The sequence below is a fragment of the Athene cunicularia genome (genome assembly GCF_003259725.1).
Source record: "Athene cunicularia isolate RWA chromosome 1 unlocalized genomic scaffold, athCun1 chr1_part1, whole genome shotgun sequence".
In the NCBI taxonomy this organism is placed as follows: domain Eukaryota; kingdom Metazoa; phylum Chordata; class Aves; order Strigiformes; family Strigidae; genus Athene; species Athene cunicularia.
The window spans coordinates 71,712,438-71,725,120 of record NW_020799091.1 but is presented as its reverse complement, the minus strand read 5'-3'; the positions used below and the strand labels follow the sequence as shown (position 1 = coordinate 71,725,120).

General features: G+C 39.6%; 1 protein-coding gene across 1 annotated transcript in view; it reads right to left on the bottom strand.

Annotated features, from left to right (window-relative positions):
- Window positions 1-12,683, bottom strand: part of JADE3 (jade family PHD finger 3) — a gene marked incomplete at its 5' end in the record, with an annotated part of 33,548 nt that overhangs the window by 20,324 nt on the left and 541 nt on the right. The window contains one exon of the mRNA XM_026846005.1: window positions 1,456-1,613. Within this exon, the coding sequence (XP_026701806.1) occupies window positions 1,456-1,613 (158 nt within the window). The remainder of the gene's footprint in view (window positions 1-1,455; window positions 1,614-12,683) is intronic.

Below are 12,683 nucleotides of genomic sequence, written 5' to 3'. Positions count from 1 at the left end.
GGGGGGGGGGGGGGGGAATAAATGCTTGATCTTCATTTGGGATAAACAGTCTACCCTTATTTTGTAAATGACACTTTATCCATGTTGCAAATGTATTATTTTTGTTAAGTAAGAACCATTCTGATGCCAAGCAAAAATGTAAAGTGGAAAAAACAGCTAAAAATCATCTAGGACGCAAGGGAGAAAAATACTGGTGTTTTCAATCTTTCAATTATTTTAAGAGATAAAACTCAGCATTTGATTAGTAGACTAGCCTATGGGAATGGAAAGACTGACCCTAGCAAGATAAAGTTAATCTCTCTGAATTCAACACAAGAGGCCCTGCATGTGAAAGGAAGCCAGGGAGATACTGAATGGAACAGTGTCATGCGTGAGCAGCTCCGCATGCTTTCTGGAGCTAAGCCTACCCAGGACAGGGCGAAAAGAAAAACTGTGGGAAATAAGGCAAGAGGAGCAAAGAAGAAGCAGGGAGCAGTCAAGCAGTATCCCACATAATTCTTTCTGGACAATGTGAGTTGTCAATGTTAGCACAAACAATGTTCTTCTGCCATTCTTCCTTCCCCTTCACCTTGCTCATTTTTTCCTCTTGTTCCCTTGTGAGCTTTTGTTTTCTCTGGTCCAGCCAAACCTATAGCTACTTTTTCCTCTAATGTAATACTGCTGGTATGAGATGCAATATATTTATTTTTAATAACTTGGTACTGACAATAACCCTAGTAGAAATTAAATTATGCTGGCATCAGCGCTTTCACTGGACAATTCGTTTATCTTCGTCTCAAAGACCACACTGACAATAACGTTTCTATGTTGAAACACACTCTGTTTCCACCAGGAAGGGTTGCGGGACTACAGTGTCATGTTTTCCTAGTTTAAGTGTAGTGTGAGAAACAAAAGGTTATTTATCTATCTTCTGAAACTGGGATCACCAAACTTCTACAATGTTAAGCAGGTTTTTTGTGGCAAAAGGCACAAGAAAGGGTTAAAGCTCTAGCAACAATAACCAAAATTAAATTATATGAACAAGTAAGTAACTTTATCAGGTATCAGTAACTACTGTGTGGGTACTGCTCTGTATCATCATGCTTTATGGGAAGCCTTTCAAGTAACGTGTGTAAGATGCAGTTTTACTTTTAATTTATCAGACTCACCATACTCAAATGAGAAAATAGTTTTTAATTCACATCACTGTGTCACTCAGTAAAACAGAACCCCCTCTTAAACTCACAACGTAGATACTGTAACACATACAGAAAGAATCAGATCTGGACTGAAGTGCCACATAAATGTTTTCCAGATTGGTAATTGTTTGGTTTAAGAACATGCCTGAAGGCTGCTACACTGGAGATTTAAATATAATAACAGAAAAGCTGATTGCATTTAGACAACCTATTTCTGAGAGACCATCTTCTCTAAGTTGATGTTTGGTGCACATGATCTGCATCTGATTGCCATTACCTGAGAGAAGGCTGTGGAATAGTTTCTGGACTGGCTGGAACTTGAACCCCTTTCTCCCATTCTTGCTTCCATGTGTCCGCAAAGATATAATATTCATCAGGGTTGACATGGTGAGAATCTGGTAGTTTCATGGCACTAATGAGATCCTTGCGGAACACCTGCAAGAAACACCAGGGAAAAGAGTGGCTTGAGAAAGAGTGTTGTGCTAAAGGAAGCAGTAGGTATTTTTCTTCATCTACACTGAAACAATGCACATACCTTGACAATTTTTTTAAACAGTACGAACAAACAAGTGAATTTGAAATTACACCGAGAGTTAATAATCTAGGTATCAGGTACAGTATGACAAGAAGTTTATGCTAACTAAAAACCATGCTGCTACCCAAAGGCTAAAGAGAAGGAAGAAAGCTGTTACAGGAGACCAGGGAAAGAAGGCCTGACTCTGATTTAAGACTCCTCACCATACTACTTTCAAACAGTTTATTTTACTTGCCAGTCTGTAGGCTTTACCCCAACTCAGATACAAGGTAGCATGTCCTTTTCTTTCACTCAGTTTAGCTACTTTAAACTGTCATGTTCATCATGGGCTACAAACAGTTGTCATGGTGAAACTGATGTACAGGGACTTACTGATTTATTAAAACCACTTGAAGTTTTACTGGTCAGGATCTCCAGGATCAAAGATGAACAGCTGCCTTTGCTGAAACACGAGACCTGTGTTGCTCTGTGCCTGAACCCCTGTGATGCAGGCACAGTGACACAATCAAGCCTCAGCATCTTTTATCAAAGCTATAAAATGAGACACACCACCATGAAACAAAGCAAAGCCATCGGTGACAAACCTCCAGCCACAGCATTCAATTCTTGGCTCAAGAGAATTAAGTTTTTACGAGCATGCAAAAACAATTATCAGTCATCTCAAAGCTTACTTAATGTCAGTATCTGTCAAATACAGGTGCATACAATTTAAATGAAGGGCATATGTATCCTTTGTGTTTGGTTTTTTTTTTCCTCTGCTGCTACACTGCACCAGTTTAACATTCATAAAAGCAAAACAGTGACTGTGTCTTGGTGTTAGGGAGACATCACAACTAATTAACTGTATTATCATAACGAGAAATCAAATCCTCAAAGGGCAATAAAATGAAACGGAAAATATCCCTGCAATAAGCTGTGGCAGGTTGAACTCTCTTCTTACTAATTCAGTTTTATAGCCAGAAGAGTAATAAAATATCTCAGAGCCAAGTATCTTCGTGTACCCTTTTCAATTTGACAGCACCAGACCGGTTATGCCTACTGTAAAAATTCTCATCTGTTCTTGGAAATCATTATGTAAACATTATTAAAAAAGGCTCTATGCTAAAAACAGGTAATGAAATAGGCTGCTGGTGACCTGGAACTTTGGTGTTACTTCATTATGTCCTACAATAGCATCTCACATGGGCTGCCAGGAGAGCAAGCTGACCGAGGGAAACTGAAAACCACAGACTCAAGGCTCTCTTATTTGCTACTGATGTGTTGTTATCTGCTTTGGTTCAGACGAGACTGTTCACTTACCTTCTGTGTAAAACTCCTCTGGTACCTAACAGGCCTGTATTCAAATCTCAATGACGAGTGAAAGCATTAAGACTGCAAGCATCTATTTTTCCCAAGAAGTACGTGTACACACCAAAAATAAGTGATATAAATCACTTTACGTTTTAAAAGGCATTTTCAGTTCCTGTGTTACAGGTACAGAACTAGGATTATGAGAAATATTAACATGGCACAATCTCAAAGAACTCCAGAAGGAAAAAATAACACAATAAATGAGAAGAGCAATGTCTGGTTTAATTATCAGAAAAGATATTCCTCAAAGCTTATCTGAGGTAAGTGCTTTACAAACTACCTTTTAAGCCACTGACAGAATACAGAAGTGCTTCATTTCAAGCCCACTATTTTTTAAACACTAGATGAAAAATGCTATTAAAGGCATCAGTATTCTAACTACATTGCTTAGCAGCAAATTCATCTTCTGATCATCCATTATGTATGTGAACTGTATCATCTCTAATTTTAGAGCACAAATCCCCTGGAGCAGACTTTTTTGTTGGGTTTTTTTGACTGTTGTACAGTACTGACCACACAACATTTAAGTTCTCTGCTTCAGATTTCTAAAATTTACAATAGAGGTACCAAAGGTCAAAGATACAAACATAACTGTTAAAACCTTAAGGAACCCCAAAACTCAACAAAGACTTCCTAAGACCGACCTATTTATGCTAGTGATAACAGTGCAATTGAGTATTTTCCTGCAGACAGTTGGAATCATTACAATCTCTAGCTCTCATCATTCTTCATTTCTTCACATGTGGCCAAGCAGGGTCTTCCAATAGTAAAATACTCTCAGAGGACAACATATGAGAACACTCACTCGATATTTCCTTTGTTGTGGAAGTAAACCAAAGCATCCAGGGGACCCCCAAAGAGAGTTTTTCTGACAAATCAAGTAAATGTCACTTCAGCAGCCAGCCTCAAGGCTATGAACTAAGCTAACTCAACAAAAAGCACACACACACCTTCAGGATTTAGACAGCCAGCTTTTCCTTGTTTTTTTTTCTTTTTGGACAATTATTTGAAATGCAATGCAGCTCCTTTACTAACTGTATCCATAAAACAAAAGCTAGTCCACTCTGCAGCACATACTCTCCTTTTGGCAAGGACCGCCTTCACTTCATAGTTAGCCCATGAAGTGCAGTAGTTATCTTTCAGTCACCCAAAAGCAGTTCTATTTCTTACCATACATAAAATGCAACCCTTCAACTTTAGTATCATCCGTAATATCATACATATTGAGAAGACCAGAAAAATGAGGATGCCAGATCTAGGCTAATAAGGCACTCCCATCCGGACACACAACTCCTCAAGAGTAGGCTCAGTTAGCAATGCGTGTCTTCACCACACTCGAGCAGGACCTGGCAGAGCTGAGCAACAACGGATCACAGCTAGTGGACCCAGGTCCATACACACAGGAACGGGAAACTCCCCACTACTGTAAGCATTCACAGACCTTACCCCGTGACAGTGGGGTTTTAAAAAAAACCCACCTTTTTAGCAGCTTAAAGCATGAGAGAAGAGATGAGTTTTAGCTCTGTTCACCATGCAAGACTGCTTGGTCTGAACTTGCCATTTCATTTTGCTGCCAGGAATTTTTAGTTTCAGCTGAAGAGGGTGCAACGCTTTGAGTGAATGACATCAATGAAAAATGTGTTTGCTTATGTACTACTACTAATAATAAGCATTTTGTTCAGAAACTCCGATAATTATTTCATTCTTTAGAGCTGGAGCTTAAATCTAGAATAGGAGATCTTGCTCTTTGGTCAAGATTAGCTTTTTGCTCTGCAGTAAAAGTCTGCCTGGATTTGCAGAGGCAATGAGAACTTCCTAGTTGCCTCTGCAAAGATGTGCTGCTGTCTCTAAAGCCTTTAAAAGCCAAATTCTACAAAAATTCTCAAGAAATAAGGATGCTCTGCTCTCCCACAGCACTAACACAACAAGCAACAACAGTATCATGGAGCTGTGGAAGGAAAGATATGGTTCATGTTTGATTTGTTTTTCAGACATCTGAGTCCTATCTGGAAATTATTAGGCTGTTCAGAAATTAATTTCCGTTTTGTAATGTGATTTTCCTTGTATATGTTTCAGGAATAGTACCTTCTTGACTGGCGTACTGTTATATGTTTTTGAAAAACTCACATTATGAACTTCCACGCTGTATAATTAAATTATAATATAAACTGCATTTTTGACAAATTTTGGAGGTTTGAAGTTCAGATGTCAGAACAGCAATTTCAATAGATCTACTTCTATGAGTTCAAACTCGGACGTAATGCAGCGCAAGCAGCTCGAAACATCAATGAGGTATATGGCCAGGGAAGTGTTAACGCACGGACAGTGCAACTTTAGTTCCAAAAATTTCGACATGGCAATTTCGACCTTGAAGATCAAGGAGGTCACAGACATCCTTCTGCTATTGATGACGATGAATTGAAGGCTCTGGTGGAAGCAGATACACGCACAACTGTTTGAGAACTTGCCAAAGAACTTGGGGTAAGCATATCAACTGTTTCCGAGCATCTGAAGAAGACTGGAAAGTCGAAGAAGCTTGACAAACGGGTGTCGCACGAATTGAATGAGAATCACAGAAATCACCGTTTTGAAGTAGTGTCGTCGGCGCTTCTTTTTTGCAACCAGAACGACCTGTGTCTCGACTATATTGCAACATGCGACGAGAAATGGACACTCTACAATAACCAGCGACAATCAGCTCAGTGGTTGGACCACGATGAAGCTCCGCAGCACTTCCCAAAGCCGAATCTGCACACCAAAAGAAGGTCATGCTGACTGTCTGATGGTCTGCTGCTGGTTTAATCCACGGTAACACGCAGCCACACGTTGCACTTTTGACACCGCAACGGTTGAACGAGCTGGGCCATGAAACTCTGCCTCATCCACTGTACTCACCAGACCTCTCGCCCACCGACTATCACTTCTTCAAGCATCTCAACAGCTTCCTGTGCGGGAGACGCTTCAGAAACCAAGGGGAGGCCAAAACTGCCTTCGATGACTTAATCGCCTCCAGAAGTCCAGAATTTTATGCAACCGGAATAAATATGCTTGTTTCTCATTGGTAAAAATGTGTTGATTCTAATGGTTTTTATTTCGATTACTAAATTTTAGTCTGAGCTGAGATATGCCGCTTCAAACATACAGGTTGAAATGGGCAATTAATTTCTGAACAGCCCATAAGTTAGAAGGGTACATCCACGGAAAATTAACTTCTTAGAATCCATTTATAAACGCTTCACTGAAAGCTGTCTATGACTTTAACCCAAACTCCTTCTAGAAGCACTCTATGAAAATTCAACATATACTCTTCCTCACAGGACTCTCTTGTGCTTATTCTGTGAATAACTCAAGCCTGTAAAACAATGAACACTATTTTGTGTGAAGTATCCTTATCCACTACAGATATCAGGGAGGATACATGTAATACTATAGGGAATCACAGTAAAATATTAGCATCATAGAGAGTGGATCTTGACAATACAACAGCCTTCTAACAAACGCCATCTTTGCTGCACAACTTAAAACATCAGATCTGCACAGACTGTCAGGTGCCTTTTGTTCATGACCTTTGCAAACCTAAAACTACATTTAAAAAAAAAATAAAAAATTCAAACACCTTTTCCAATATCCCTCCGCAAGCTAATACTGAAGCTAACTGATGCCATTGCTCATTCAACCTGTGCTGCCCAAATGCACGTTCAAGAGAAAATAAATGGATCGTGTCATCTCTTAAAAATTGAAAGAAAAGAGGTATTTCTTATTGTGACACACTCTGAGCTTTCGGATACTTTGACCACCTGCTTACAAACCCCAACCAGGCTAAGTTGCTTGTCACAGGTGCCTAGGCCATGACTGGAAACCAAACCTCAAAGGTTTAAGTAAATTATGGGTTAACTGATCTGTTGTTACTATCAAAGCAGGATTTCTGCTGGACTGCATCTAATTGCTTCAGTCCTATGGCTTTCTGGGCCCGTGAGTAAGCAACACATTTTTCTTCTTTGTGCCCACCTCTTAGAGAGTTGGAAGACCCACTGCTCCAGAAACACAGAGCAATGACTTTAAAAAGGCAGGAAGGAACTACTATGTCCCATCCTGTCACGCCCTGCAAGAGTATATTCTCAGAAGTTTGGAACAAGGGCCAATATCCTCTCTAACCAACGCTGAAACAGCTAGTATTTTCTGGTCTCCTTCGCAACCTCTCTAAGGCCAACTTTGAAATTCCAGGTGCCAAACACTCAAATTACAGTGAGCGCTTCCTGTAAAGTGTAAAGTAAATTAACACTAAAGTTTTTCATCATGTTTGGGGTCAGATCATCTTTTTTAATTAACCTTGGAAAGGACCTAGTATCTTTTTTATTCCCATAAGCATTAAAGCTCACTCCGCTATTGTAGCTCTCAAGTATGAACACCCTCAGCCAAATTTAAACACACTTGTAAAGCAGCAGTTTACACCTAAAATCACCTCGTAAATAATGCAACAAAAACCAAGTTGTAATACGACCTATTACTAGTGTAATATAGCCACATGGTATCTGAGCATAGATGTTTCACAAAATGTGTAAAAGGCTGTCCACTTAAAGAGGATGAAGCTCTAAGAACAAAATTTGATTGGCTCATCCTGGAGAGGTAAAATTTTTCTTGTTAATATGTTACAATCTGGGCATGAAGTTTCTGAATTAAGGCACCTCACTATAGAGGAGTCCAGAGACTCAAGACAGAGTGAGGGTTTTTCTGTTTGATTTGGGGTTTTTTTAGTACTAAAGTAAATAAAAGGCAACATAATGTTAAAATGGAAAAGCAGCTACAGTTCCAGACATGTATACTGACTGGACTGAAAATCTTAAGATGTTAAAAAAAGCTGGGACAGATAGGAATAAGTGTAGCATTACATTTGTAGCCCTCAAGCATCCACACAATTTGGACATGCACACAAGTAAATCCTAATGTTTGAAGTCCTAGTCCCTAAAATTATTTTTATGGATTATCCAGGACTCAAGCAAATGAAATACTGTACTTTGCTTTTAAGTAGCCATGAATCTTCCAAGTCTCCTTTACAAGCATGTATAGGAAAAGCCAGGAAATCAGATACTAAATCAACTCTAACATCATGTCTCTGACAGTTATCTCATGAGCCAGAAGAATGTGCAAGAACACGTCAAGTTTCCTTCTGGTTGCTAATCAGACATAAGCTTTGGATTTTGGGATTAATCCTAACAATCAATTTTAAAAGTGGTATTAATTTATACAGATATTTAGAAAAATCTGTACTCATTATCATCTATCCAATTCCTTTTTTAATCTTGTTTAATTCTCAGTCTCAACAACTTCCTGCAGCAGATGAGCTTCACAGTCTAATTACATGACACATGGAAAGGATATCCTTTTAATTGCTACAGATTTCCTAACTTTTGGCCTCATTCATCCCCCTCCTGCCTTGCCTTTCCTCCCCAATCCTGCCATCACAAGAACAGGCAGGACTGAAGCTCTAGCTCTGCTGCCTCCAGACCATTCATACTTTACCGTTATGCCTACTCATTCACTTCGGAAGGTAGAATACCTCAGCCTGTTCACAAGCAAGCTTTTCCATGCCCTTATGCATTCAGGTCACCTCTTGCTAAACTGTTCAATAGCCTGAGATGGTATCTCAGAGAAAAAAATGATCAAAAAATAACCAATAAGGTTGAACCTCTGACTTACATAAAAGTATTGTAACTTTATTTTTTTTAATCAACTAACCCAAGCAGGCTAAAAAAACAGCTCAATGAAATGTGTAAGGCATATCTGCCAGAGGTCCTAAGAAGCCTGTACAGATGTCCAAGTTAATTCAGAGTTTTCTAAAGTAAGTGTGCCCATAAAGGTAACAGTCTCCTTATTCTACTATGCATGGTACATGCAAAGCAATACAATTTAACCACACTACCCATTCATTCACAAAACAAAACCAACCACTTTCAAACTGCAAAAAAGAATCCATTTTCTGCCAAGAGTCTAGTTTTACAGGGTGCTCCTCAGGATCAAGACCTACAATTTATGTGGCAGTTAAATGCCACTAAAAAAAGTTTCATATACCCAAATAATGAAAGCAGACCATTTACTTGTAGAAGACAAGCTATATTTCACATGATAACACAGCTGTCACTGTCAGAATTAAGGAATTAAAAATTACTATTCCAGTGAGATTTAAAAGCCTATTTGCAAAGAGAGGTAAAATACTGACATCTTATATGGGAAGGGTTAAAAAAAGCACAATACTAACTTACTTAAGTCCTTTAGAGTTTCAAGAGGAAGAGAGAACTGAAAAAACGTTAAATATATAAGCCTGAGTGCCATAGAGATCTTAGGGTCTCTTGTGACCCTGCTAGCCTAAGGGAAAAGAAACTGTCAGTCATTCAGAACAGTCCAGCTAATAGGTTTTTCCCTGCAAAAATGACTCCAACTACTCTCCCATCATTTTCTGCTACAGCTTCCACAGAGACAGGAAACTGCAAAAGTACAGGCTTCATGCTGAGCCAGACATCCAAATGCCTCCCTACCCTGCTACTCCCACACAGCCTACTGCTTAGGCCTATGAGTCCCTCCTGTCTACGTTTAAACCCATGAGGGGCAGCAGCACAAATGGCATGCGGCCAACATCATTATGAAGGTCTGAAAAACTGTTATGACTTATACTGCTGGTGTGCCTGTAACACAATTTATTTATTCCAAGTAAATGTTAAAGCTAATAAGAGAGCAGGATTTTTAAGGCACCATTTCAGGAGTTTGTGACAGATTGTAATCCAGAAGAGAAGCACCAAGGAAGAGCCATGGTCTTGCTTTTGAAATTACATAGATAAACACCATGGGCTGAAGAAGCATCGTTACAACCTTGCCTTGTTCTCACCTTCTTCTCCAAGGAGGTGAACGGGGTAAGAGGACCCCAGGTCTGGCCCAATAACATCCCTTCTGCATCGATATAAACCCCTGGGGTAAGTCAGGGTCTGGGAATGGGCTTTGGCATTTGCACTCTAACACTGCACCCCTTTGCCCCACAGTAACAACAGACAACCTCGCTCCACTGAGGCCAACCCTGCACCCACCTCAATTCTGAAGCGCCTGGGAGGCAATTCAAGGCAGAGCAGTCCTCAACTGCAGCCACTCATAATTTTTATAGGCGACCAGAGAGGACCATGGCACATACAGACAAGCCCTGTGAAGCAACTGACAGATACACTAACTTGCTTGTTGGTCACAGCACCAAAACAGAGCTTTTATTTGGAGAGAGAACCTAGGTACTTGGGTTGGGCTGGAGACAGTTGAGGAAGTGGAAAAAAGCCTATGCATTCACATGCTATTTAACTGAAAAAGCCAGGCTTATTGGCATGAAAGAAAAATTAATGTATGAAGACCACAAGCAAAAATATTCCCAAACAGCTATTTATAGCTTTGACCTTTAGCATTTTCTGCATCAGTAAGTCAAGAAACAGCGTGCTGCCTGGCAAGCAGAGGTGAATGAAAGAAGAGCAATGCCAACTTGTGAAAGAGAGCCCTTGCTAAAGGGATGCTGTCAGTCTGAAATTTTAAATTTCTAAGTGATATTAGACAACTATTATTACAAAAAACTTGTGGAATTACAACATGATTTTTGGAAGGATGGGTGGTGCGGTCTCTTTTCAGTCTTTGCTTTACACCCTCATCACCAGTTGGTGCATAAATAATCAATTTCAATGCTCTGCTGACAACAGCATTTCATGTAATACACTCTCCAGCATATGCTTTCCAAGGGGTTGGAAGCAGTGCTTGCTTTGCTTCTAGCAGAAGGAAAGGAAAAAATGGAAGGATAGCCAAGAGTCTTATGTACAAGCAGTAGAGGTTGTTATTATCACCTTCCCTTCCCTTTCCCAGAGGGTTTTAATTTTTTTTCAGGGTTCTTTTAAATATTGTACTTGGGGACACTCCTCCAGAAGAGGACATATTCTAAGGTTTGAGATTTCTTTCTTTCCTTTCTTTTTGTCATCTTTTATTTTATTTTTTTATCCCTTGGGGGGGAGATCTGAAATGAAAAGATGATAAAAAGATGCCAGAGAGCATGATGTTATGAAATACAGTTTTTTTAATTCCAAGTGTATATTCCAGATTTTGTTCTTCAAAGTTTCATATTTTCAAGCATTAAAGCCCTCAAGACTTTTTCTTAAAACAGGTAGACAGCAGCAAAGCAGATCTCAAGAGGAGGACCTGAAAACACTGATCATTTTAATTTCTAGAAGTTACATAAATAGCACACTTGTGGTCCATGCATATAGCAAGCACACTATAAATAGCACACTTGTGGTCCATCCATTTTCGTAACTATTGTTTATAATGTATATACGCACATAAAGACAGCATAGAACAAAAGCAAAGATAACTGTAAGAGGACAATCCCTAAGAAAAGACATAAGAAGAAAGCTGGAAGGCTGGACAGAAGGAATGATTGGTAAGAGACTGGTACTGACGTGCGTTTGAAACAGCAACAAGTCTGGCAGCTTATGCGTTTCAGTTTCCATTTGTCCAGCTTGGCAAGTAACAAAGCTACTGCCTAGGCAAACATGAGCAACACTTACAAGACCTCCGTAGCCACAACCTATTTTAAGATTACAATTCTTACAGAACCATAATCCTCAGACCAACATTTTAAAGGTAAAAAGCGTAGTAGGCTTTTCTTAACCTTTTTGTGGCTGTAAATAAAACACTGTAGGTAGTTGTGGCCCATTTTGCTTTTACTGAAACATTTATGCAAGATTCTCTTTTAGAAATTAATCAGTGAGTCTTTTTCAAGCAACTTCTAATAAAAATTAAGCTTCCGAAGGAAGGACAAGTTCTGAAACATTTACTTTGTTCTTACCAAATCAAACTCATCTAGTTAGCAGCATTTAGAAAAGAAGCAAGTATGTTTGCTGAATAGCTTTTGCTGTATGAGCACAATCTATGTAATTCACACAACCTATCACAGTAGTATCTAAGCAGGTAAAAAGCTGATGGTATAGTACACAAAATTGTTTCTGGGACATAACACTCAGCTTTAAATTCTAGGGAAGCAAAGTACATTCTGTAAGTGACCTCAGGCATCAACAGTCATAGCAGCATGGTGAAGGACTCATTCAGAGAGAACGTGTTGGCAAGGAAGGGGGATTAGCTACAAGAAAAGTTTCGCGCATTTAAAGTTATTATGTGACTTCAGCCCTTAAGAAAGCAAGAATCAGATCTGGAGAAGGCAGTCAACAAATCCTCCCCAAAAAGGGCCATCAGTGGAACGGCTGATAGGATGGATTTGAGCACTGGATTGTGCATAAATGCCAATTTACTCAATTAGGGAATAATACAGATATGGTGACAGTAGTGACAGGTGTAGAGGTCCTAACAGGGGGGGGTTGGCAGAGTAAAAAAGCTTTATTGAAGGTAAAAAGCCAGGAGTGAGAAAGTGGCAGAAGATGAGTAAGCACTGCTCATATGTACCCTGCCCACTTCAGCATCCCACTGTAAGAAAGAAAGACAGAGAGAGAGAGAGACAGAGAGAGACAGAGAGAGACAGAGAGAGACAGAGAGAGACAGAGAGAGACAGAGAGAGACAGAGAGAGAGAGAGAGACAGAGAGAGAGAGAGAGA